General features: G+C 36.4%; 1 protein-coding gene across 4 annotated transcripts in view; it reads left to right on the top strand.

Moving 5' to 3' along the window:
* The window catches only part of RSPO2 (R-spondin 2), a 198,494-nt gene that overhangs the window by 72,118 nt on the left and 98,490 nt on the right, over positions 1 to 27,886 (top strand). For all 4 annotated transcript variants that reach the window (XM_054518767.2, XM_054518766.2, XM_024251650.3 and 1 more), the window contains one exon: positions 24,294 to 24,482. In XM_054518767.2, coding sequence (XP_054374742.1) covers positions 24,294 to 24,482 — 189 coding nt within the window. The remainder of the gene's footprint in view (positions 1 to 24,293; positions 24,483 to 27,886) is intronic.

Raw genomic sequence — 27,886 nt, 5'->3', positions numbered from 1 at the left:
GAGCCACTGCATCCAGGCTATTCAGTGTCTTATAGTGCGATAAAATTAAAGGAAAGGGAAGATTTTTGTCTCTTCCAAGAGTTTTAAAATTCTGTTTGGAAACTCAAAATTTGAGCATTTGTACTTCTTTTTTTTTTTGAGAAACTTTCCTTTGAGCCAGTGAATTCCACTTGAGCATTTAAATGAAGAAAAAGCTAAGAGCTAAAAATAAATTTTAAAATTATCAGTTAATATTCAAATATTATTTAATTACATGTAATGTGTGTGACTTTTTAAAATAGGATCCTACACTGTTTTTATAATCTACCCCCCGTTCTATATAGAGCCTTGTCTATATATTAACCAACACTGCTGTGCATAATCAGTGGTTCTTTGTAGTCAATATTTTATACCTAATGTGAGTTATTCAGTATTTTATTCATGGACATTTAGGCTGTTTACTGTCCTTTCACTATTAAAGCAAATGCTGTGATATAAATTGTATGTATTTCTGCATTTATCCAATTCTTTCAGCTAGATTCCTAGAAGTAATATTATGAAATTCACATGAAATTTCTATGAAATTCATATTTCATGGAAGTAATATTACAAAGGAAAAGTTTAATAATTCCAATTCTAGGAGATTTATACCAACTTACATTACCACCAGCAGTATATAAGATGTTAATTTCCTGAATGCTTACCAATTGCTAAAATCATCAGTCCCTTAAACCTTAATTTTATTTTGATTTGCATTTTGTCAATAATGAGATTGGATATATTATACATCTTTTCATGTCTAATTAATTTCTACTTTTTTTCAGTAGCTTATTTATATTTTTACTTCCTTTTCTGAAAGGAGTTTTCTTCATTTTGATTTGCCAGTATTCTTTATACAAAAAAATTTACCATTATTGTATGTTTCAATGACCTTTTCTAGTTTCTTTATGTACTTTCTTGCAGAGAAGTTTGTTGTTTCAGTCAAATTTACCTTTTTCTTTCTTTATTTTTTTGCAGTTTATGCCCTTTTTAGATAGCCTTTCAGGAGACTCTTTAATTACCCTATGAACATAGACTTACATTGAGCAAACCATTGTACAAAGTATATTTGATATATTATGAAATTAGGGTACATTTTAAATGTGTTTATAATAGCTTAATATGTATTAATACATATAATTTAAGCATATTACTTATAACATCAATATTTTTATGCCATTTGAGGATTAATAATTCACAGTGAGGAGATTGCAGTGGTTTGTAAGACGATTGCAACCTCTCCATGAGTTGAGTGAGCTGGATGTTAGTAAGAGGTTGTCTGTGATAATATGAGCTCTGGTGTCTTGTGCCCTTTGTGGAGCTGAATCCTTAGAGGCCAGGCAGTCAGTTACTTCTGTGAGTGAGGAAGGCCACAGGCTACCCAACAGTGATGAACTCTGTGTTAAATAGATGGATTCTAATGCAGGCAGCTGCTACTCGGCTCTGGTTAATGATTATCAAGCAGGAATGTGGGCCATGCCATCTGATTATTAGAAAAAAAGCAAGAAATTTGGGTTTTCACATTAAAATTTTTCTAGAGGGGAAAAAATTGGTGCGGATAAAACAAAATTGAGCTCTGTAGTGCATAAACATATATGGTGGCCCTGGAAATGTTTATATACCAAGACAATGAACTGATCTTTCCAGAGAATAGCTAATTTCTCCTTTTACTCCACTCCCTTAGGTGTATGTGTGTGCAGGCATGTGTGTACTGCATACGTGAATGCCTATGTGTATGAACCTAGTGATTAGCTCTGTTTTTTTTTTTTTTTTTGAGACACGCAAGGTGTATTTTTAATTTTTTTTTTTAATAGATATGTGGTCTCAAAATGTTGCTCAGTCTGGAGTGCAGTGCCTATTCACAGGCCTGATTATGGTGTGCTGCAGCCTCAAACTCTTGGGCTCAAGTGACCCTCCTGCCTCAGCCTCCAGAGTAGCTGAGACTACAGGCATGTGCACAACTTGATTAGCTCTGAGGCTGAGCTAAACTCAAGCTCTTCACAGTCTTTATTTACTGGCTATTTTCTCCTTCTGCCACATTCTTTTTTTGAAATACATTGTTCTTGGTGGTACTATGAATAAAAATGAAGAATTTTTAAAGAGGAAGAAATGGGGTTTCTACAGTTTCAAGTTCTGGTTGTCTGAAGATGAAATTGGAGACTTAGTGATTATGAAGTAACTGCAAGAATGTGTCTTTGACAAGACTTTTCTGCAGACATGTACTCTCTGTTGCATCACATCAGCAGGCATGTAAGACAGTTTGTCCCATTATTGGTGATTCTAGTTTTGATCACTTGATTAAGTTTGGCCAAATCTCTCCATTATAAAGGCAACTTTTCTCATTGGTGATTAATACATGATCCCTTGGGTGGTATATTTTTTCCCAATAAACTTTCACCAAATGGTATTTGGATGGTGATGATCTCTGTCTGAATTAAGTTATTACATTAGTGATGACAAAATGGTGAATCTATGTGGCTGCAATCATTCAAATGTGGACTGTAGAATATTTTACAAGACAACTAGCCTGGAGTCTAAAAATCTCAGTGTCAACAAAGCAAAAAATAGTGGAGGAACTGCTCTAAATTAAACAAGACTAAACCGAATGCAATGCATGGCCCTTGATAGGTTTCTAAAGATAGGTGGGAAAAACACAATATTTTTGGGGAGAAATGAAGAAATAGGAATACAGACAACATATTCGTAATACTTTAAGTCCATGTTAAATGTCTGAGATCTGGCAATGGTATTATGGTTATGTAAAACAGTGTTCTTATTTTTAGAAGGTACATGCTGAAGAATATAGGGTGATGTACTGCGATGTGTGCAATTTACTTTCAAATAGTTCACCAAAACAATTATGTGTGTGCCTTTTCATCTCTACCTTTAGATCTGTGTGTATATAGATATAGACAAGTATAAATGTTGACATATACAGAGGGAGAGAATGCAGGGGAAATTATTTTTTAAATAATGATAGTTTTGATATGACTTAGTGACATACATCAGGTAAGGTGTTTATACAGTGTTTACAATCCTGGTGTCCTACAATCTCTTTCAGAATTTGGAGTTTGTAAAGTTCACTTTTCCCAACATATTGAAAATCAGACATTTATCCTTCTTTCTTCTTGAATTCCTCTTTTTTTTTTCAGAATCAATTTGCCAGTATTAAAAAAAAAATCTATAAAAATGTAAATAATTAGAGCCTTCTTGTCTGTCTTATATTTTAGTATCTTCTCCTTAAGCTATGCTTAATCTTTTCCTTTTCACTTTGAAGGTGCCTATTTTTAATAGACCTAAAAACCCCAAAGTCTTCCTGTCTCTTTCATCTAATATTACATTATAATTTAGTAAGTGAGCTTAATTTTTTAAAATTAAACTTGCTTTAAAAATAATTTTTCATAAATATTAGGAAACTTTAACCTCCACATTTCTTTTTGATATTATTTTTTCCCCTGAATATATCCTTTTGTACATGTTGTTTAAAATGTTTGAATTCATCAGAGAACTTCCTATGCAACCATGTTGAATTCTCTAGCCTATCACTCTTCTTTTCCCCTTTGGGATTATGTAAAGATGTTCTTATTTTGTAAATGTCCTTCTAATTTATATTCTAATTTAGAAACTTTGGCCGCAAACACAAACCTGTTTCTTCTGAATTTTTAAAATTACGTTCTTAAAGTATGGGATTATACTTTTAGGATCACAGTTTCTATATGCTATTCTAAAAAGGCCCATGATAACATTTAATTTCCATATTAACAGTTCTTCCTTGTATTCAAGTATTGAGTGACTCCTTTCGTTTTTGCTATTTATGTGAAAGATAAATGGCCAATACAATCAGCCAAGGTGTATCAGACATAGTAAACTTTTTATCCTTGCATTCCCCAATCCTGTGCATACATCTGTATGTTTATGTACATGCTGTACCTTGGACTTGAAATCTTGTTCCATCAGGCAAACTCCTGTATTCTCTTCAAGACCCAAGTCGTGTTACTCCCTATTTCTTAGCTCTTCCAGGATAAATTACATCTCCTCCTTCTCTACCCCAAAGCACTTGATATAGTATGCACATAAAATACAACTTAAAAGCTACAACATTTTGGAGAGCTCTTATTGAACAAATCTAGAATAATCTGAGTATTAAACAAAGACAGTAACAGCCTATAGCCCATTGAATAACATTCACGAGTACCTTTCTGTCTGCTTGTTTGACGTAACAAACAAGCAGACAAATGAGGGAGAAGGGAAAGGCCTCCCTAAAACTAGCATGCCCACTAATAAATGGAGAGGAAATGACAGAGTTAAAGAATCACCTTCAACAACCTGACAATAATAGTGTATTTAGGCAAGAATCATCAATTCTTGGATGCCAAAACCAGTGTGTGAAAGTTTGAATAGCAGGATATTTATACAGTTTTACTATGTCACCTCTCAAAATACTTACCAATTACAGAAGAAAAAAATAGCAACTTTATAGTATAGAAACCTAGCAGACACCACATTAACCAAACAATCAGAGTTAGCATCACCAGTAATGGGACCAAAATGCATTGTGTGCCTCTTAACATGATGCACAGAAAAAAACATCGCTTCATACATTATCCCCCAAATATACGACCAATCATGAGGGAACATCAGACAAACCCAGACAGACATGTTGTAAATCACTGATCTGTTCTCTTAAAAACTGTTAAGCTCACGAAAGAACTCCAGATTAAAGGAGACTTGGAGACATGATTTTCAAACCCATCATATTGGGTTAGATTTCAAACCTAATATGATACATTATCTTAAAAGGGATTTTAATCTAGGAAAAAAATAAAGAATTATAAAGGACATTGTTGGCATAATTATAGAGTAAGGATTAAAAATAGTATATCAAATATGGTTGATGTAAAGCAATGTACTGATTACTGAAAAATTTAGAGATAAGAGAGCAAAATATCTGTAAATTATACTTAAATGACTCAGAAAATCATATGTATACATTTGTATACACACACATATTACATATGTATAAACCTACATGTCTATATATGTATCTGGCTACATATACATACACATATAGTTTTGCCACTTTTTGAGAGTGATCAAGTACCATTTACAGTTTTCCATGAATGTAGATGCAGGTTGCTTTTCGCTTCCAAGAATTGGGGAAGATGGAGGAGATTCATGGTCAATAAGCAGTGACAAATTCCTTTCCAAAACTGTTCATTTCATTCCTCTGGCTTTCATGCATTTGTAAAGTCTAGTTTTGATCATTTGAGTGGTATACTCAGGCTTTCTAATTACATAGGTATGCTTGCTGTGTTACTTCAAAGGCCCCTTAGCCAGGGCAGGATCTCTTCAAAGACAGTGAGGAGAGTGGCCCATTTGCAGGAAATTGCATGGTTTGGGGGTGATTTTTGTTTTCTTTGAACTTGTCAAGTGGAGATCCCTCTTTAAAAAGTGCTGGCCTTTTGCTGAATGCCCAAACAGTAAAAGACTTTCCATTTATAATTCTGAAGATTTCTCTTTAACCTCTGCCAGAGGAAACTTGTAACTCAGTTTCCCCCATTATCCTTTTTGATGGATCAGCAGTTTTACTCTGAAGTGTTTTTGTGGGTGATATCTTAATTTTGTTGGTTTATAGTTCTAGTTGTGTTAGGAAAAATTAGCATAGTATTTTTAGTGACTAATCATCAAAAGGAACTTTGATTATTTTGTTGTAGCTAAAAACGGAGGAAAGGAGCAGCAAACGAATTATGAGGGTATGCGCCAGTTTGAAAGAAAGCTCTTGCAATTTAAATTATGGTATAATGCATTTCTTCCCCTAGGTGCTGTACATATATTGTTTAATGAGGAAATAAACAGCCAGGATTTTGAAGTTAAAGGTCAGAACTGCATTCAAATTTGTCACAAACTATGGTCTTGGAAAGATTTTTTAAAACTCTCTGATCTGTTTATTCACTTCAATAAATGAAAATTATACATAAGAAGCATTACTTTCAAAAAGTGTGAAAGCATATAGCCTGCAATCTGTCCTGTAGCATGTTCCCTGGGGTTAATTTTTTTTCTTTTTAACCCTTATTTTGACTTTGCTGTTTTTAAGTTTCTTCTTATTCGTAATAGACAGAACCTTGTTAGAGTAAGGATAGTTAAGCTATTAGATTTCAAACTGGGTCTAAGGTATGGATTGCTGTGAAGTTAGCAAATCAACAAAGCATGTCAAAATAACCTGCTTATAAGTGTTAAATGCAGACTAGTGGTTAGGCCGGGCACGGTGGCTCACACCTGTAATCCCAGCACTTTGGGAGGCTGAGGCCAGAGGATCGCCAGAGGCCGGCGGATCACCCAAGGCCAGGAGCTCGAGACCAGCCTGACCAACATGGAGAAACCCTGTCTCTACTTAAAAAAAAATATATATATATGTGTGTGTATATACACGTGTATATATATACATGCGTGTATATATATACATATATACATGTATATATGTATGTGTATATATACTCGTGTATATACGTATGTGTATACATACTCGTGTATATACGTATGTGTATACATACTCGTGTATATACGTATGTGTATACATACTCGTGTATATACACGTGTATATATACTCGTGTATATACACATATGTGTGTATATATACTCGTGTATATACACGTGTATATGTGTGTATATGCGTGTGTATGTGTATATATGTATATATACACATACATGTATGTATGTGTATGTATGTGTATATGCACATACGTGTATGTATGTATACAGCTCCTAGGGAGGCTGAGAATGAAACTCCGTCTCAAAAAAAAAAAAATTATTGAGGTCTAAATTCTGTGCAAGTCTGGAGATTCAGTAATCATTCTGATTTTTGTTAACATGTGACTTTTACCAACAGTGAACTACATTGTAGAAAACTCACTTTTTTTGCATGATAGTATAGTATTCCATAATAACATTTGTCAACTTTAGGTGTCTGTTAATGTGCTTTTTATTAAGGCAATTAAAAAAATTATCTTTGTTTAAAGAAACCTTTCTCTAAATAGTGTAGTTAACAAGAGTGGCCATTCTCAATTTTAAAACACAGTGGTAAAACCATGGAAGTTTCCACATTTAAAACACATGGAATCTTTGATCTGGTTAGTTATGACACTGATTCTTCTTGAGGGCTGTGTTTATGACACAAAATAAGTAATCTAGTTTGTTTCCATTTATTGTTTTTAATATTAAGACAGTGATGTAAGCAGGAGTGACCAACTAGTTTCTATTTGAGGAAGCAGGTGGTATATGAGGGATAATTGAATAACTTAAACACAGTGAGAATTATACGTTAAAAAGAGGCCATCCTACCCCTCTTTTTTAAAAAACAATTTAATTTTGGATAGGCAGGAGGGGAAGATTTTCCTACAGGCAGTTGGATAGGTCAGACACCATGGCACTTAAATTCCATTTCTTAGGAAGTATGCAAAACCGTTTTTAAATTGTGTTAGTATAAGAAGTATTTAAGTACTTTATGGAACAAAAATCTGGCTCTGTTTGTGAGCAGTTTGTTTTCTTCTATTTAAATAATTGGATTATCTCCCTGTATAAACATGGAACCATGTGAGGGTGGTGGTTTTGCAATCTTCATAAATGTATATATTTAGATTTGCTCATGCTGGGGTTACCATTAGCACCAGCAGTCTGTCAACATTTCCACAGGGTCTTTTAAGTATGTTGTGAAAGCTCCAGCCAACACTTGGCATAAGTAATCTGTACAACACAGCAGTTTCAAGCAAAGGCTTATAGGATAGCACGCATGCTAACTTTTTTTTATTATACTTTAAATTCTGGGATACATGTGCGGAATGTGCATGTTTGTTACATAGGTATATATGTGCCATGTTGGTTTGCTGCACCCATCAACCTGTCATCTAGGTTTTAAGCCCCACATGCGTTAGGTATTTCTCCTAATGCTATCCCTCTCCTTGCCCCCACCCTACGCAGGACAGGCCCTGGTGTGTGATGTTCCCCTCTTTGTGTCCATCTGTTCTCCTTGTTCAACACACACATGCTAACTTTAAGCATACTTTTCTTTTGGTATTGGAAGAATTTTATGGAGTACATTTTGTTTTTTCTATCACTGATTCAAGCAGGTGGCTTATTTTATAGAACTTAGGATGTGATTCTTCCCTTGTTTCAAAAACGTCATCTCTTTCCGGAAAAATGAGCAACACCCAACCATCCTATGTTTTACTTCTGATTCAACTAATTAATGTTATTGGTGTTAGCAGTTGTACAAATTGAGGAGCTTGTGATTCTGGTAGCATATTTTCCCACTTAAATAGTTCAGTTTTCGGATGCATGTGTTGTGATCCTTAATTGTACACTTTTTTTCATTACCTGTGAGAATTAACATCTAGTGCAAGGATATGCATTAAGATTTTTGTGTCAAAAGAGTTTCTAGGGGGAAAAAGGGGAGTAATTCTTATAGGGCTTGGTTTCCCAAAGTGTTAATTATGGGAAGGGCTTCATCATTTGGGGAATTGTTTATGCTAAATTGAGGTCTCACGATTTTAATTTCTTATTGGGGCCTATAGATAACTACTTTTTTCTTGTGTTTTGTCTTTTTGCTTGATTTCAGGTATTCATGACTGTTTTTGGAAATGTTCCCTGGAGAATTTCTTTCCTTTTTTTTTGAGACGGAGTCTTGCTCTGTCGCCCAGGCTGGAGTGCAGGGGCGTGATCTCGGCTCACTGCAAGCTCCACCTCCTGGGTTCATGCCATTCTCCTGCCTCAGCCTCCTGAGTAGCTGGGACTACAGGTGCCTGCCACCACGCCTGGCTAATTTTTTATTATTATTTTATTTATTTTTATTTTTATTTATTTTTTTAATACACAGTGTCGCTCTGTCGCCCAGGCTGGAGTGCAGTGGTGTGATCTCTGCTCACTGCAAGCTCCACCTCCCTGGTTCAAGTAATTCTCCCGCCTCAGCCTCCTGAGTAGCTGCGACTACAGGTGCCCACCACCACACCTGGCTAATTTTTTTGTATTTTTAGTAGAGACGGGGTTTCACTGTGTTAGCCAGGATCATCTCAATCTCCTAACCTGGTGATCTGCCTACCTCGGCCTCCCAAAGTGCTGGGATTACAGGCATGAGCCACCGTGCCCGGGAGTTCCCTGGAGAATTTCTAAGTCCCACTTATTTTAATTGAATCCTGTTCTACTTGAGCTTCTCACTCTGACTGGTTCTCAGTTGGCCAGGGCATAGAACTGGCTTGGCAAAGTGCTAAATTTAGCTTACCTTGAGCCTCTCTCTGGTGCTAAGCCTATGATTTAAAAAAACTCAAACAAAAAACACAAAACTCTCAAAAGTATCTTGCATTGCTATTGATGTGTCCCCCACAAAAATATTTCTCTAAAGTACCTTTCATTGCCATTGATATACATCAGCAGCTCCTTTGGAATATCTCTGACTCCCCCACCAGATGCACAAGCCACACGTGCTGCTTATGTTTTGGGTGGGAAATGTTGAAGCGACACTGCTTTGTTTCAAGGTAAAATGTATTGAACCAAAGTTATTTTTCTTCTGATGACCACCGTGATTATTTACTTTGATCTGTATCCTTTAAATCTCCTCCAGTTTGACAGATTATCTCGAATGTTAATGATGTCTGTAAATTGTTAGAATGAGAATGTGTGTATCATGTTCTGTGCAGGTCCGTTGTGCCCTCAAACAGAACCACCTAAGACTCCACATTTATTTTGCAACCATACCTCAGTTCATCGTCTTTCCTTGAACCATAGCTATTAAGTATTCTGAGCTGTCCTGTGACATCTTAATTAAATCAGACTTTGAAGCATTCATGACACGTACCTCATAGATCGTTCCTGTTTCTTTTGTGCTGTGTTAAATATATATATTTTTCCAGTGACCCATGCTATGGCCATAGTTAATCCAGGTTGTGAATGTCCTTCGGAGGTGCCAATCTATGAGGATTACAACTGGAATGGTGCTGGCACTGGAGAGTATTTAAGGGCTAATAGTTCTGGTAATTTTCTTCATTTTTTTTTGGAAGATATTAGCACTTCATGTGTTAAAAATAGATCTGTGACTCTAACTCTCTCCCCCCAATATTTAAAAACTCCTAGGTTTGGTTGGGCACGGTGGCTCATGCCTGTAATTTCAGCACTTTGGGAGGCTGAGGCAGGCAGATCACTTGAGGCCAGAAGTTCGAGACCAGCCTGGCCAACATGACAAAATTTTGTCTCTACTAAAAATACAAAAATTAGCTGGGTGTGGTGACACAAGCCTGTAGTCCCATCTACTCGGGAGGCTGAGGCACGAGAATCACTTGAACCTTGGAGGTGGAGGTTTCAGTGAGCCAAGATTGTGCCACTGCACTCCAACCTGGGCAACACAGTAAGACTTTGTCTCAAAACGAACAAAAACTCCTAGTTTCTCCTAGCTTTGAGTTTTTGTACGGTGAAATACATAGTTTAATAGGAGAAGCCAAATGATCTGATTAAAGACCTTTAATCCTGATGTCATTAAAAATATTCATTTGTAGAGATGATTTCCATATTTGAGGGGCTTACAAATGTTTAGAAATACCATTTTCCCAAGGAAATACTCCTAGACAATTATACGTTCAATCTTTCATTCCTAATTGATATGATTTATTAGTATTTAAATAATATGGTTAAGTAACAAATTAATATGAGTTTCTCAAAGTTAATGCTTCTTGGGAGGTTAAAGCTTTGTAAGCCTTGTACCTAAAAATATCATTCTCTATTAAAGAACTCAAGAAAAGATAAAAAGATTCTGAGAAAATACGGGTTATTTTTATTTTTATGTTTTTGGAGATGGAGTCTTACTGACTGGAGTACAGTGGCACACGATCCGAACTCACTGCACCTTCTGCTTCCTGGGCACAAGCAATTCTGTCTCAGCCTCCTGAGTAGCTGGGATTACAGGCATGCGCCACCACGCCCAGCTAATTTTGTATGTTTAGTAGAGACGGGGTTTCACCATGTTAGCTAGGCTGGTCTTGAACACCTGACCTCTAGGTGATCGGTCCACCTCAGCCTCCCAAAGTGCTGGGATTACAGACGTGAGCCACCATTGCCCGGCCATAAATACAGTTTAATTCTAGGAGTTCTAGAATTTTGAAATTTTTGATACAAGCTTTGATCTTGATTATCAATTTTTTTCTAGATTAAATTTACGTTAATATAGCCCTTCTAAATATTAAAGGAAATTTAGAAATTTACCTTTAAGCTTTATTAACATTTTTAATTGTGGTATTTATTTTCTATCTAAGGCATGATGCTTATAATGGTGATGGTCTAGCATTAAAATTTGTTGTCTTTACATTCACAATCAGACTACTGGGTTTGATATTTAAATATTTATAATTTTATATAAAACTAAGCAAAGTATCTTAAGATAGGCATTTTCCATTTTGGTCAAATCTTGTGTGGCACATTAATTCATTACATTGATTGCTTAATTGAGTTTGAGCTTGATAGTATACATGATTACAGGATTTTTATACCACTGCTGCCAAGCTCTAGTTGGGAGAATGTATCCAACTTGATTTGTATAGCATCCGACATGCAAGTTCCCTGTTATTGGTGCCAGAGGTGGGTTTCCCCCCACCTCTCTCAATCCTGCTCCTTCTATGGGTTTTTTTTCTTCCTTAAATACATATCTTGAACTTGGGGTTAAGAAGAGGCATACATTAGCAATTTTGTGATATTAATTGATGAAGTTAATATTAATTGTTCATTTAAAAATTTGTTGAACTTGCAACATTATTTGACCAGCAAATACAGAGCGAGGCTAAGATGCCAACAGCCCACTGTTCAGTCTTATTATTTTCAGAATTAGAAATCTGTACCTTTGTCAGGATGGATGCCTTCACCTAGAAGGATTTCAGATTTCTTCTTGCTTGGCAAGGGCTAACTGCAGAAACAACGGAACACATTTTTTTAAAAGTCAGGAGTATATTAGAAATACATGGGCATTCAACACCTACATAAAATGCTCTATGAGATAAATGTGAATAACTGGATTTAACAAAGGGCCAGACTTTAGAATCCCAGAATTCGTAAAAAGGCTAAACTTTGTAATTTAAGGGGAACACAAATCAACTAATTAGAATTAATAATAAAGAGTAATACTTATGCTGCTTTTTTCTCTCTTGATATAACTGTTCGTGATCTAGGTATTGTTACCATGTTTCAGCCTCATGGTTTTTCTTGTTTGCTAAATCCCTATGATATTCCTTTTCCCATCAAGGGGATATGTGTGGGTTTGTGCTAGAATCACTGTTTATGACTATTTTCAGGATTTTCCATGTTTTATGAGATATATTTCATCTTTAGAATTTTGGGTGGGTCTAGATTTAGAAAACTGTTTTGGTTGGAATGATGAGGCTCTGGATCTCAGCGGGCTTTAGAGTTAGAAAAGTTGAAGCTCACAGAGAGAGCAAATAAACATGGTCATCAAAGCTGAGAATTAAGATCTGTTTATCCACCTGCACACTTGAATTAAATCTCAGAGCAATGGGCAGAGCCATTCAACTTATGAAGATCCTGACAAAATAAATTACTCTAGTCATGTTTAAACATCTATTTTTTGCCTGTGTTTAGACACAGAGGTTGGTGTAGTGACCATATGGTAGATGGAGAAGTTCTTGTGGAATTACTAAGCTATTGACTTACAACAGGGAGAAGGCCACTAAAATAGTGGACAATGGTGAATTAAATGGAAAAGTCTGTTTGAGGTTTGGGGCAAGAAGCTTCAAATTGTAAAAATCACATGGGTTCTTGTCCTTCGGCATTGAGCAGCATCATGATTGAAGATTGGAGAAAGGGGGGAGAGAGTACTCAGGTTAGGTGTGGTTCACATCACTTTTGCTTTAAGAGAATTCCTTGTGTGTAGGGTTATAAAGATACCTAAGATATGGACTTGGGTAAGTATTCCCTAATTCATTTTCATTGTTTAGGTCTGTTGAGGTTCAAGTAAATAAAGCAATGCTTTTAATAATACCTTCTTAAAAAAATGTAGGGCACAATTTGTTGACTCTGAGATCTTTGTGGTCAAGATGAAAGTTGGCTTCTGATACATAAAAACAAAACAAAAAGCTTTTAATTTGTGTTGATTCTCTTGGTTCTGTAATTCTCTTTTCTCTATACTTCTTACTGTGGAGCGTGATTTATGGTGATAAAGAGCTTTGGTTTAACTTTTGAACTGAAAGTATAGCTTCAACTTTAGCATGTGATGACTGTAGGACAGTGAACCTCCTCCTTAAACCATTCTGCTGTGTACTTGTAAACCTTCCAGAATCTCCTTTTATTTATAAAGCTAGGTTTGGGTTGGATATTTCCTTGGGTAATTGCTTGATCTTGGTTTTTCAAATCTGTGTATAAATTCTAGAGCAGAAGGTCGTCAGTATGTTTCAGAGGGCTCTGTAGTGTGGGGCTACTTCTGATGTAGCTCCAGCCAGCAACCCCTGCCCTTGCCTTAGTCTCTCAGTTGTTCATGTTAAAGGGTTGGCTTTTTCATGAAAGAGTCATAAATTGTTTCTCTAAATATCATTCCATAGGGTCTTCATGCTTAAGGGTTACAATCTTGGACAACCCTGAAAATGAACAAGAGTTGGATTCTCTTTATTTCTGCCTTTATTTCGTTATTTACCCAGTAGTCATTCAGGAGCAGGTTGTTCAGTTTCCATGTAGTTGAGCAGTTTTGAGTGAGTTTCTTAATCCTGAGTTCTAGTTTGATTGCACTGTGGTCTGAGAGACAGTTTGTTATAATTTCTGTTCTTTTACATTTGCTGAGGAGAGCTTTACTTCCAACTATGTGGTCAACTTTGGAATAGGTGTGGTGTGGTGCTGAAAAAAATGTATATTCTGTTGATTTGGGGTGGAGAGTTCTGTAGATGTCTATTAGGTCTGCTTGGTGCAGAGCTGAGTTCAATTCCTGGGTATCCTTGTTAACTTTCTGTCTCGTTGATCTGTCTAATGTTGACAGTGGGGTGTTAAAGTCTCCCATTATTATTGTGTGGGAGTCTAAGATGTTCTTTGAAACCAACAAGAACAAAGACACAACATACCAGAATCTCTGAGACACATTCAAAGCAGTGTGTAGAGGGAAATTTATAGCACTAAATACCCACAAGAGAAAGCAGGAAAGATCCGAAATTGACACCCTAACATCATAATTAAAAGAACTAGAAAAGCAAGAGCAAACACATTCAAAAGCTAGCAGAAGGCAAGAAATAACTAAAATCAGAGCAGAACTGAAGGAAATAGAGACAAAAAAAACCCTTCAAAAAATTAATGAATCCAGGAGCTGGTTTTTTGAAAGGATCAACAAAATTGATAGACTGCTAGCAAGACTAATAAAGAAAAAAAGAGAGAAGAATCAAATAGATGCAATAAAAAATGATAAAGGGGATATCACCACTGATCCCACAGAAACACAAAGTACCATCAGAGAATACTACAAACACCTCTACGCAAATAAACTAGAAAATCTAGAAGAAATGGATAAATTCCTCAACACAAAAACCCTCCCAAGACTAAACCAGGAAGAAGTTGAATCTCTGAATAGACCAATAACAGGAGCTGAAATTGTGGCAATAATCAATAGCTTACCAACCAAAAACAGTCCAGGACCAGATGGATTCACAGCCGAATTCTACCAGAGGTACAAGGAGGAACTGGTACCATTCCTTCTGAAACTATTCCAATCAATAGAAAAAGAGGGAATCCTCCCTAACTCATTTTATGAGGCCAGCATCATCCTGATACCAAAGCCTGGCAGAGACACAACCAAAAAAGAGAATTTTGGACCAATATCCTTGATGAACATTGATGCAAAAATCCTCAATAAAATACTGGCAAGCCAAATCCAGCAGCACATCAAAAAGCTTATCCACCATGATCAAGTGGGCTTCATCCCTGGGATGCAAGGCTGGTTCAATATATGCAAATCAATAAATGTAATCCAGCATATAAACAGAACCAAAGACAAAAACCACATGATTATCTCAAGAGATGCAGAAAAGGCCTTTGACAAAATTCAACAACCCTTCATGCTAAAAACTCTCAATAAATTAGGTATTGATGGGACGTATCTCAAAATAATAAGAGCTATTTATGACAAACCCAGAGCCAATATCATACTGAATGGGCAAAAACTGGAAGCATTCCCTTTGAAAACTGGCACAAGACAGGGATGTCCTCTCTCATCACTTCTATTCAACGTAGTGTTGGAAGTTCTGGCCAGGGCAATTAGGCAGGAGAAGGAAATCAAGGGTATTCAATTAGGAAAAGAGGAAGTCAAATTGTCTGTGTTTGCAGACAACATGATTGTATATCTAGAAAACCCCATTGTCTCAGCCCAAAATCTCCTTAAGCTGATAAGCAACTTCAGCAAAGTCTCAGGATACAAAATCAATGTACAAAAATCACAAGCATTCTTATACACCAATAACAGACAAACAGAGAGCCAAATCATGAGTAAACTCTCATTCACAATTGCTTCAAAGAGAATAAAATACCTAGGAATCCAACTTACAAGGGATGTGAAGGACCTCTTCAAGGAGAACTACAAACCACTGCTCAATGAAATAAAAGAGGACACAAACAAATGGAAGAACATTCCATGCTGATGGGTAGGAAGAATCAATATTGTGAAAATGGCCATACTGCTCAAGGTAATTTATAGATTCAATGCCTTCCCCATCAAACTACCAATGATTTTCTTCACAGAATTGGAAAAAACTACTTTAAAGTTCATATGGAACCAAAAAAGAGCCTGCATCGCCAAGTCAATCCTAAGCCAAAAGAACAAAGCTGGAGGCATCACACTACCTGACTTCAAACTATACTACAAGGCTACAGTAACCAAAACAGCATGGTACTGGTACCAAAACAGAGATATAGATCAATGGAACAGAACAGAGCCCTCAGAAATAATGCCACATATCTACAACTATCTGATCTTTGACACACCTGAGAAAAACAAGCAATGGGGAAAGGATTCACTATTTAATAAATGGTGCTGGGAAAACTGGCTAGCCATATGTAGAAAGCTGAAACTGGATCCCTTCCTTACACCTTATACAAAAATCAATTCAAGATGGATTAAAGACTTAAAAGTTAGGCTGAAAACCGTAAAAACCCTAGAAGAAAACCTAGGCATTACCATTCAGGATATAGGCATGGGCAAGGACTTCATGTCTAAAACACCAAAAGCAATGGCAACAAAAGCCAAAATTGACAAATGGGATCTAATTAAACTAAAGAGCTTCTGCACAGCAAAAGAAACTACCATCAGAGTGAACAGGCAACCTACAAAATGGGAGAAAATTTTTGCAACCTACTCATCTGACAAAGGGCTAATATCCAGAATCTACAATGAACTCCAACAAATTTACAAGAAAAAAACAACCCCATCAAAAAGTAGGCAAAGGATATGAACAGACACTTCTCAAAAGAAGACAGTTATGCAGCCAACAGACACATGGAAAAATGCTCATCATCACTGGTCATCAGAGAAATGCAAATCAAAACCACAATGAAATACCATCTCACACCAGTTAGAATGGCAATCATTAAAAAGTCAGGAAACAACAGGTGCTGGAGAGGATGTGGAGAAATAGGAACACTTTTACACTGTTGGTGGGACTGTAAACTAGTTCAACCATTGTGGAAGTCAGTGTGGCAATTCCTCAGGGATCTAGAACTAGAAATACCATTTGACCCAGCCATCCCATTACTGGGTATATACCCAAAGGACTATAAATCATGCTGCTATAAAGACACATGCACACGTATGTTTATTGTGGCACTATTCACAAAAGCAAAGACTTGGAACCAACCCAAATGTCCATCAATGATAGACTGGATTAAGAAAATGTGGCACATATACACCATGGAATACTATGCAGCTATAAAAAACGATGAGTTCCTGTCCCTTGTAGGGACATGGATGAAATTGGAAATCATCTTTCTCAGTAAACTATTGCAAGGACAAAAAACCAAACACCGCATGTTCTTACTCATAGATGGGAATTGAACAATGAGAACACATGGACACAGGAAGGGGAACATCACACTCTGGGGACTGTTGTGGGGTGGGGGGAGGGGGGAGGGATAGCATTAGGAGATATACCTAATGCTAAATGGCGAGTTAATGGGTGCAGCACACCAGCATGGCACATGTATACATATGTAACTAACCTGCATATTGTGCACATGTACCCTAAAACTTAAAGTATAATAATAAAAAAAAAAGAGTTGGATTCTCTCTGGCTACCTTTTCCTCCACCATAGCCATTTCCTCACACAGCCTGTCAGTATTCCCAGTTTCATTGCTCTTCTCCAGCTTTTCCCATCTCCCTCAATTTTTTACCCTTTCTGGCACAGATAAGTTGAACGGTTTCCTAATTTTTTGAACCTCACTCACTTACACCCTACTCAGGATACTAAGAATGATACCAGAATAAAACCTCTTCGGAAGGCAGCTGGAGAAATTGTAGATAGTATAAGCTTATTTTTGGTCAGATATGCAAAAATGACTTTCGAATCATAATTATCTGGCAATATTAAGGTGTAACAAAATACCGTAGTGAGTATAAAAGCAGGAAAATTGAGCAACAGAGTGTAGAGTGAAGTAGGGAGAGGTAGGTCTAGGGTTGGGACTTCATAACTATCCAAATGAGAAGTGATAAAGGCCTGAATTATGAGAAGATTCATGGAAATGACAAAGGTGAGGGTCGGAATCAAATCTGTAGGAGAAGATATTATCATAGAAGCTAGAGGAGGAAGAAAACCTTCAGCAACCTAGGCTATTGGAATTGTGAGGATCAGAAATTGAGAATGAGATCTTGAATGAAGGATGAGAAAACTGGTTGTGGTCTTCATAAAAGCAGTTTTAGAGATAATTCAGCAGAGGATGGTGATAAGTAGAGGCAACAGGTTTAACTGACACTTTGAAGAAATGTGACGGTGACATTGGTTTGGTTCATTGTTATGGAAAGATGCTAACAACTTAGCTGAAATTGAACAAGTTATGACCCAATAGGTACAGTATGATGTGTATGAAAAACACAAATTATACAATATATACATGCATATATATATAAAGGAGTATTTGGAAAGTTGCTTGCCCAGAATTTTATTGCTAACTGTATCTGAGGGGATGATTTTTCATCAGAATTGGTTCCCTAGCTCTGCCCCCCAACAATTGCAGATTTAGGGAAATAAAGTATTAAATGATAATTATTTGGAAAGCATAGATAGGTTTTCAAGTGAGAGAATGTCCATGAAATAGATTCAACATGCAGATAAAAGAGAAGAGTTGATAGAAAAGAGTCCTAGAATACATGTGAAGAAGTAGATCTTTCTGGCCAATTCAAGATGTTATATTAGCCTTGATTCCTGATCCTGAAGGCTTTGTTTCTTGTTTGGCCCCTTTGGTAGAATAAGCCCTGGTTTTGCGACTTCCCTGGATGAGAGGCTGTGGGAAGCTTTGGGGAAGAAGGAAGACTCTCTCGTGGATCTAAAATCTGTATAGATTTGCCACAAGTTGCTATAAATATAATGGCCATTAAATTATTATAATAAAGGAATGACATGGTATACAGTGTACTCTGTATAGCTGCCAGTCTGACCACTTATTGCTTGATATTAGTTTTATACACAAGAATGATTATATGGAGGGTAAGCAATATGTAGTCTCAAAGCTAAAAGTTTCAATAATTGATGAGTTTTCTTTCTTCTCTCTTAATTCTTTTTTGGGTTAACTCAATAAAATGAAGTCATTGTGGCCTCATGTATTCTGTTGTATTTATGACCTTGCTTGGTGTAGTGAAAACTAAAAGTTATATGAATTTTTAATATTTTAGAAATTATAATATTTCAGATTGTATCATTTCTACATTTTATACCAGCTATAGGAAAGAGTATTTTGTGTCTTTTCTTTTAAGGTACCATTGTCCCCATCAGATGCAGTGAACTTCATATGGTTCAGGTATTAACTTATCTTAGATGCTATTTCAACATTTGCTTAGTACTGTCTTCTCCCACCATGTCCCATCAGTAGGATATTTCTGTTTGAAAAAAAAAGAGTAAATCATATCTTACTGGTGAGTAATATAATTTATGGAATCTTCAAAAGAGGTGTAATTGTAAGTACATTGTACTGAAATTAGCACATAGCCTTTATATGCTTTACTTTTTTTAATGAGATATAATTTACTTGTAAATTATGCACATTAATTGTAAAAATGTACAAATATACTTAGATAAATGCATAGTTTTGAGTTTTGCAAATGTATACGTTTGTGTAACCAATATCCAGGCAAGATATAGCACATTTCCATCACCCCCTTTAGCGAATTGACTAGTGCACAGGTAAACTTGTGTCATGGGGGTTTTCTGTTTCATTTTCTCCAATATTCACCCCACCACCCCAACTCATATCCTCCTGGAAACTTAGAAAGTGACCTTTTTTGGAAACAGGGTCTTTGCAGATGCAACAAAGATAAGGATGAAGATGAGATTCTATGGGATTATGGGATAAAGATGGGCCTTAAATCCAATGAGAGTGTCAATGTAAGAGACAGAAAAAGACACAGAGATAGAAGAGAAGAAGGCATAAGACAATGGAGGCAGGGATTGACTTCATGTAACTATGAGCCAAAGAATGCCTTGGGCTACCAAAGGCTGAAAGAAGCAAGAAAGGATTTGCCAGAGTCCTTGAGAGGAAGCAGGCCCTGCTGATACGATATTGGGATTTCAGACTTCTAGTCTCTAGAATTGAGATAATAAATTCCTGTTGTTTAAGCCACCAAATTGTACTCATTTGTTACATCAGCCCAAGGAAACTAATATACCTCCTCCATCCCCTGCAAATTCTATTATGCCCCTTTCCAGTCAGTCCTCAATCCTCAAAGGCTTGTAGTAGTCTTATTTCTATCACCATAGATTAGCCGTGCCTGCCTTTGACCTTAATATAAATGAAATTATCTGGAGCATGCTCTTTTTTGTATCTGTTTGGATTCTTTTGATCAGCATAATGTATGTGAATTTCATTCATGTCATGTGTATCTGTATTATCCTTTTTATTACTGAGTAAAACTCAAATAGTTTGAATATACCATAATTTGTCTATTCTGTTCATAGATATTCGGGTTGTTTTTTCCTACCCATATTTTATACATATATTACATCTTTTGTAGCTGTCACTGGTTTAGAAGTTATAGATTCTGTTATTGTTTTTGTAGTTAGGAACTTAAAGTTATAGTAATTACATTTTAATTTACATTAGTCTTCCTCACTGATAATGCGGAAACTCTGAATGCTTTAACTTTGGCTTCCTTCTCAAGTCTTCTGTGTTATTTTTGTGAATATAAGATATTTAGTTTCAAAACTTAAAAATCATTATATGTTTTTTACATGCTATGCTTTTATATAGAGACATGAACATGTTTTTCAATTGGTGTGATCACTATTGCTTGTTGCATTCTGCTTCCTCTGGGTTCTGTTTTATTTTCTCCAATATTCAGAGTTTAATCTTTTAGTTAATGCTTTTAAAAAAATTAAGATATTTGCCTTTACTTTGGCTAAAATATCTTCATTTTGCTCACCTTGTTAACCTATAACTGCTTATAGAATTATAGTTTGATAATTTTTCCTCAACATGTTGAAGATAGTATCTCGGCTATCTAACCTTTATTTTTTTCTAAGTCTGCTGTCAGTCAAAGTTTTATCCCTGTCTAGATAATCTGCTATTTCTCTCTGGCTTGACTTTATTCTCATGGCATGTAAATGTACTGTATTTAGATGTAGGCTTGTTTTGTTCGGTCTCTTAATTTTTAATCTAAGAACTCATGTCTTTATCCTGGAAATTAATCAGCCATTATCTCTTTGAATAGTGTGTTTTATTCCTTTTTTAACATGTACTTTCAAGTTCAGGGGTACAAGTGCAGGTTTGTTACATAGGTAAACTTGTGTCATGGGGGTTTTCTGTACAGATAATTTCATCACCCAGGTATTAAGGCTAGTACCCATTAGTTATTTTTCCTCATCCTCTTCTTCCTCCCATCCTCTGCCCTCCAATAGGCACCAGGGTCTGTTGTTTCCCTCTGTGTGTCCATGTGTTCTCATCATTAAGCTCCCACTTATAAGTGAGAACATGGGGTATTTTGTTTTCTGTTTCTGTGTTAGTTTGCTATAAGGATAATGGCCTCCAGCTCCATCCATGTCCCTGCAAAGGACATGATCTCTTTCTTTTTTATGGCCGTATAGTATTCCATGGTGTGTGTGTGTGTGTGTGTGTGTGTGTGTATATCTATCACATTTTCTTTCTTTACCCAGTCAGTTGTTGATGGGTATCTAAGTTGATTCCATGTCTTTGCTATTGAGAATGGTGCTGTAATGAACATATGTGTGTATGTGTCTTTATAATAGAAGGATTTATATTCCTCTGGGTATATACCCAGTAATGGGATTACTGGGTTGAATGGTTTTTCCGTCTTTAGGTTTTTGTGGAATTGCCACACTGTCTTCCATAATGGTTGAACTAATGTACACTATCACAAACAGTATATAAGCATTTCTTTTTCTCCACAACCTCTCAGCATCTGTTATTTTTTGACTTTTTAATAATAGCTATTCTGACTGGTATGAGATGGTATCTCATTGTGATTTCTTATTTGCATTTCTTTAATATTCAGTGATGTTGAGTTTTTTCATATGATTGTTGGCCACATGTGTGTCTTCTTTTGAGAAGTGTCTGTTCATGTCCTTTGCCTGCTTGTTAATGATTTTTTTTCCTTGTGAATTTAAGATCTTTATAGATGCTAAATATTAGACCTTTGTCAGATGCATAGTTTGCAAATATTTTCTCCCATTCTGTAGGTTGCCTGTTCAGTCTGATGATATTTTCTTTTGCTGTACAGAAGCTCTTTAATTAGATCCCATTTATCAATTTTTGCTTTTGTTGCAATTGCTTTTGGCATCTTTGCCGTGAAATCTTTGCCTGTGCCTACGTCCTAAATGGTATTATCTAGGTTTTCTTCCAGGGTTTTATAGTTCTGGGTTTTACCTTTCAGTCTTTAATGCATCTTGAGTTAATTTTTATATATAGCATAAGGTAGGGGTCCAGTTTCAATCTTTTGCATATGGCTAGCCAGTTATCCTAGCATCATTTATTGAATAGTGAATCTTTTCCCCATTGTGTGTGTGTGTGTGTGTGTGTGTGTATGTGTTTGTGTGTTTTTCGAGATGGAGTTTTGCTCTTGTTGCCCAGGCTGGAGTGCAATGGCACGATCTCGGCTCACCACAACCTGTGCCTCCCAGGTTCAGGCAGTTCTTCTGGCTTAGACTCCCAAGTAGCTGGGATTACAGGCATTCGCTACCATGCCTGACTAATTTTGTGTTTTGTTTATTTATTTATTTTTTGTAGAGATGGGGTTTCTCCTTGTTGGTCAGGCTGATCTTGAACTCCCGACCTCAGGTCATCTGCCTGCCTCGGCCTCCCAAAGTGCTGGGATTACAGGCGTGAGCCACTGCACCCAGCAACCCATTGCTTGTTTTGGTCAGGTTTGTCAAAGATCAGACAGTTGTAGATGTGTGGTCTTATTTCTGGGTACTCTGTTCTGTTCCATTGGCCTATCTGTCTGTAGTTGTACCCGTACCATGCTGTTTTGGCTACTGTAGCTCTGTAGTATAGTTGAAAGTCAGGTAGCATGATGCCTCCAGCTTTGTTATTTTTGCTTATTATTGCCTTGGCTATTTGGGCTCTTTTTTGGTTCCATGTGAATTTTAACATAGTTTTTTCCAGTTCTGTGAAAAATGTCAACAGTAGTTTAATGGAAATAGCATTGAATCTATAAATTGCTTTGGGCAGTATGGCTATTTTAATAATATTGATTCTTCTATCCATGAGCATGGAAGGTTTTTCCATTTGTTTGTGTTATCTCTGATTTCTTGGGTAGTGTTTTGTTGTTCTCCTTATAGAGATCTTTCATCTCCTTAGTTACCTGTATTCTTAGGTATTTTATTATTTTTGTGGCAATTGTGAATGAGAGTTTGTTTGTGATTTGACTCATGGCTTGACTGCTGTTGGTATGTAGGAGTGCTAGTGATTTTTGCAGGTTGATTTTGTATCCTGAGACTTTGCTGACGTTGCGTCTCAGTTTAAGGTGTGTTTTATTCATTCTCTTTACTCTTTCCTTCTGTAGTAACTACTAATCATGTATTGGAACGTTTGTGTTTTTTTCTTACATGCTTAGTACCTTTTTATCTTGTTTTGTGCTACAGTTATTTAAAAGTGATTTTGGTTACGTCATTCTCTTCTACCATTCAATTTGTCCATAGAATTTTTTTTGTTAAGTTTTAGAATTTTCATTTCATTGTAATGTGCACATTCTTGCTTTTTCCCATGTGATTTCTAGTTATCCCTTTATCTCTTCAGATATTCTGTAGATATTCATTTTAAAGGCTCCTTTAGAATGTCCTTATTTCTGGTTTTTTAGGTGTGAAGTTTTCTTGTTACTGATATTGATGACTGTTCCTCATGAAGGTTTACTTGCTCATGTGATTTGTTCATTTTGATGTTAAGGTAGCATTTCATGAAAGTCTAGGTCTCAGGATTGTAGAAAATATTTAGAGGGTAGTTCTATATTTTTTCTTTCTGGGTTTTCCTGGATCTGGACAAATTCTTATTTTAACTTGTCAACACCATATAGACCCCATACTACAATGATAATTTTAATTTGGATCTCAGCCTTGTGGACTTGGTGTTCTGATGTCTCATGAATTATATTTTCTCTTGTGCTTACCCACTCTGTGCTCCCAAGCTAGGGTCAGAATCCTCTGCTCTAGCCAGTTAGGGCAGGGGGTCATGGACAAACAGCCCCTTTGACTCCATCTACATAAAGGGAGCTAAGTGCTAGATCTTCACATAAATATTTCTTGGCCTGGGTTGAGGACCTTGCCCTAAGTTCTACCTCTGTCTGGTCTGACATCTCCATGAGCCATTCAGCTTTAGCTTCTGGCCTCAACTCTGCCTCTGAGTTTCCTCTTTGTTTCTAAGTTTGGTTGTGTATTAACAACTTTTTGGGTGGGAGAGGTAGAGGGAAGAAGGGGAGGGATATTTTATTTAGTATTTCTATGTGAGTATAGCAGAAAGAAAAGAAACATTTGTCTTTTCAGCAGGGTGTATTTACCAAAAGTCTGATTTATACTCATAATTAAACACAATTTTTGTTTTTCTTTTACAGCTAGTTATGTATCAAATCCCATTTGCAAGGGTTGTTTGTCTTGTTCAAAGGACAATGGGTGCAGCCGATGTCAACAGAAGTTGTTCTTCTTCCTTCGAAGAGAAGGGATGCGCCAGTATGGAGAGTGCCTGCATTCCTGCCCATCCGGGTACTATGGACACCGAGCCCCAGATATGAACAGATGCGCAAGTGAGCATTTGGCTTTGTCTATCCTGTATTGGTGGATATGCGACTTAGGAGAGGAACTAAGTTGAAGATTTTGACTGATTTTTTTAAAAAATGTATTTGTAATAGGTGATAGAAATAGTTTAAACTTGCTGGGTGTGGTGGGTCATGCCTGTAATCCCAGCACTTTGGGAGGCCAAGGTAGGTGCATCACTTGAGGCCAGGAGTTGGAGACCAGTCTGGCCAACATGAGGAAACCCCATCTCTACTAAGAATATAAAAATTAGCCAGGCATGGTGGTGCACACCTGTAATCCCAGCTGCTGGGATAGCTGAGGCACCAGAATCGCTTGAACCTGGGAGTCAGAGGTTGCAGTGAGCTGAGATAGCACCACTGTGCTCTAGCCTGGGCAACAGAGTGAGATGTCATCTCAAAAAAAAAAAGAGTCTAAGCTCAAACTTGGAAAAAATGAGTGTGGTAGGATAAGAGCACTTTTACTTTATATTTTGTATAGAACTGTAAGACACAATCACACATACACACTTTATTTTAGATTAAGTAGTTTTTTAATCACAAGGATCTCAAGTACAATCTTGTTTGACAGATTTTTGTAAGGAGTACCTACTCAGTGCTTATAAGAAAACAAACCACAAAGGAATTTAAATACTTTATGCTGAGAACAATCTCTCTGGTTTACCAATTTCTACAGCTTATTTTTCTCTTTTTATCTGAGTTGGTAATCCTTCATTAGTCTAACCTGCAATTAAATATATGGTAAAGGTGGTTTTTTTAAGTACCATTACTGATATAACTAAAATGTTTAGGTTATTTTAAAGTAATATGAGTTATAAGTTTAACAACTATTTTAAAAAGTTTAAGGAATGGCATTTTGTACATAGGAATGAGGGTGCAGTTTTTCATCTTTTAATCCAAAAATCACTTACAGAATGAGTCTCATCTTCTAGGTCAGCCATAGAAATTGTGGTTTAAAAAAATAAATGAGATACCAAAGGAACATTCCTTTCTTTAAGGAACTCAAATTCTGGGGATAGAAGGGATAAGAAAAAGGGGACCACAGAATAAAATGACAAATGGTAAGCAGGTTATTCATAATTTAATATATTAAGTGCTGTGTCAGTAATCATTAAATCACTCTCATATATACATATGAGATAATTAAATCTCATATTTATGAGAGTGATTTAATGATCTCCCATTAACACACTGTGTATGTGACTATTCAGGCAAGACAGTCTTTAGATGAGAAGAGTTTGAATTACATCATTCAAGGACAATATTATTTTGGAAGGTGGCAGAACTAGTGGGGGCTGGTTAAATAAATTCTAGAAAGAAGGAACCACATACATATAAAAATAATGTGTTTGGGGAACAAGAACTCTCACCTGGAGTGTTATTTGGCATTTTGGCAATGCAGTTCTCTGTTTTCGTGGGACCTGTCCTACATTGCTGGACATTTAGTGCCCTTGGTCCCTGCCCATTAAATGTCCTTTGTGTCTTCACTACTGTTATAAGCAAACATGTCCCCAAACATTTTTAAACACTTCCTGGAAGAGCAGTACAGTAGCTGGATTAAAACCGTTGCAGAGCATGTGCCTAGTGGGAGGTGTGGTTGGAATTGAGGAAGGAAAGGGAGGCTGCAGTGCAACTGATAAAGGTGTTTCCTGCCAGGCTAAGAAGTCTTGGTATTATCTGAGGGTACTGAGTAGGCAGTGAACTAAAGAGATTGCTTTAAGATAATTCTAGCAGAAGTGAGGGAGATGAATTGGAGGGGAACAAGGAGTAGAGGAAGGCTATTATAATGATTGCAGATTAGAAATCTTGTTCTGATGATTTTTTTTTGTGGGTAATGAATTGCAGAGGCTTTAAAAATAGAACCAGTGGGGCCTGGTAACTAACTGGACAGGGCTAAGAGAAAGAATCAAACTTGATCCTAAGGTCTTCTAGCTAAAGTATTGGATGAGGTTATGTCGTTAGCAGAGTTAGAAATATTTAGGCTTAGAGGAAACTTGGATCTACCTTCATTTCATGGAATTGTTTGGATTAATATTTAAAGGAAACAACTCCCCACCAGTTATAGACTGGCTTGCAAATATGTTTTCAAATATGAATTTTGTTCTTAAGGCATATGATTTAGGCTACCTGATAATTTATTTCTCATAGTTTATAAACTTCCAGAGGAAGATATGTTCCACCTTGGAAAGGATTCCTGTTCAGATTGCTTTAGACTACCTATAGGGGGTGGTTTGAGTCCACAACTTTGTGTTTCATTCCAGACTATTAGTGCACAAGGAAGACAAGGCAAGAGTGTAGATGGATAGAAACATTTATTCCAAGTTCTAGGGCTAGCACTGTATGTACTGTATATGGACAATAGGGTGGCCATATAATGTATTACTCAATGTAGGACACTGGGAAATGAAAGGGGCTGCCATTAACAACTATGCAGGGAGAATGGGTGTAAACCAGGACCATCCTGTGCAAACTGGTATGAATGGTCACCTGAGCAATACTTTGTAGTATATCAGTGGAGTCTTCCTTAGATACTCTCAGGCAGGAGTTAATAGCACATTTTGGCTTAGTTTTCTCAGAAATGGAAAGGAGAGCAGTGACTGTAAATCAGCCTTAGAAAGAAAATCTGCATGTGAGAAAGGGTTTGCTATGGATAGACTTCTTGTAAGTGAATACAATCAATGTTGGAGTTTACTGACCTAGAGGAAATCATTACCTGGTACAAGCAGGAAGTGCTATTAACAAGACCCCATTAGAGCAAAGTGAAAAATGGAAAATCATTTCTTATCAGTATATGACTTTGGATAATCATGTTTCTTTCATGCCAGTTATTTGCTCTTTTTCATGACTAGTTCGCATATATTGCATTGATACTTGTATTTTGTTCAGGGGATGAGAAAGATTTAAATTGGAAAAGCTGTCACAGACTTAGAATTTGAAATCATATCCACTTTTTGCTTTCTTAAAAGATTATTGCTCAATAGTAGAGAAGAAAATTATACTTTTAGCAATAGTAGCCTAAAAAATCTTGTAAGTGAAACTTGCTTATCTGTTTCCTAATCACTAGAGTATGATTTCCAATGTAAAGCAATATCCTCCTTATGAAGGAAGACTTGCTCCCTGAAAAGTTGTCTGAGGTTGGCTTCTTGGTACAGACAATATGAAGCTTATACAATTCAACCATACTTATGGAAACCAATCCAACAACTATCTGAGTAATTCTGTGAATACATGTACTAACAGACACTAGAAGCTGCCATTGTCCCTGACACTATGTTAGATGTTATTTCACTCATATTTTTTCTCATTCAGTAATGAAACCATTTACATAAAACTTTATTTTTTAAATTGTTCTAAATAGTCCTTGTAGAAAACTTAGAAAAGTACTCAGGCCTTAA

This window comes from Pongo abelii, chromosome 7, assembly GCF_028885655.2.
Source record: "Pongo abelii isolate AG06213 chromosome 7, NHGRI_mPonAbe1-v2.0_pri, whole genome shotgun sequence".
Lineage (NCBI taxonomy): Eukaryota > Metazoa > Chordata > Mammalia > Primates > Hominidae > Pongo > Pongo abelii.
Note: the sequence above shows the minus strand (reverse complement) of the source record. Positions and strands in the feature narration are given on the sequence as shown.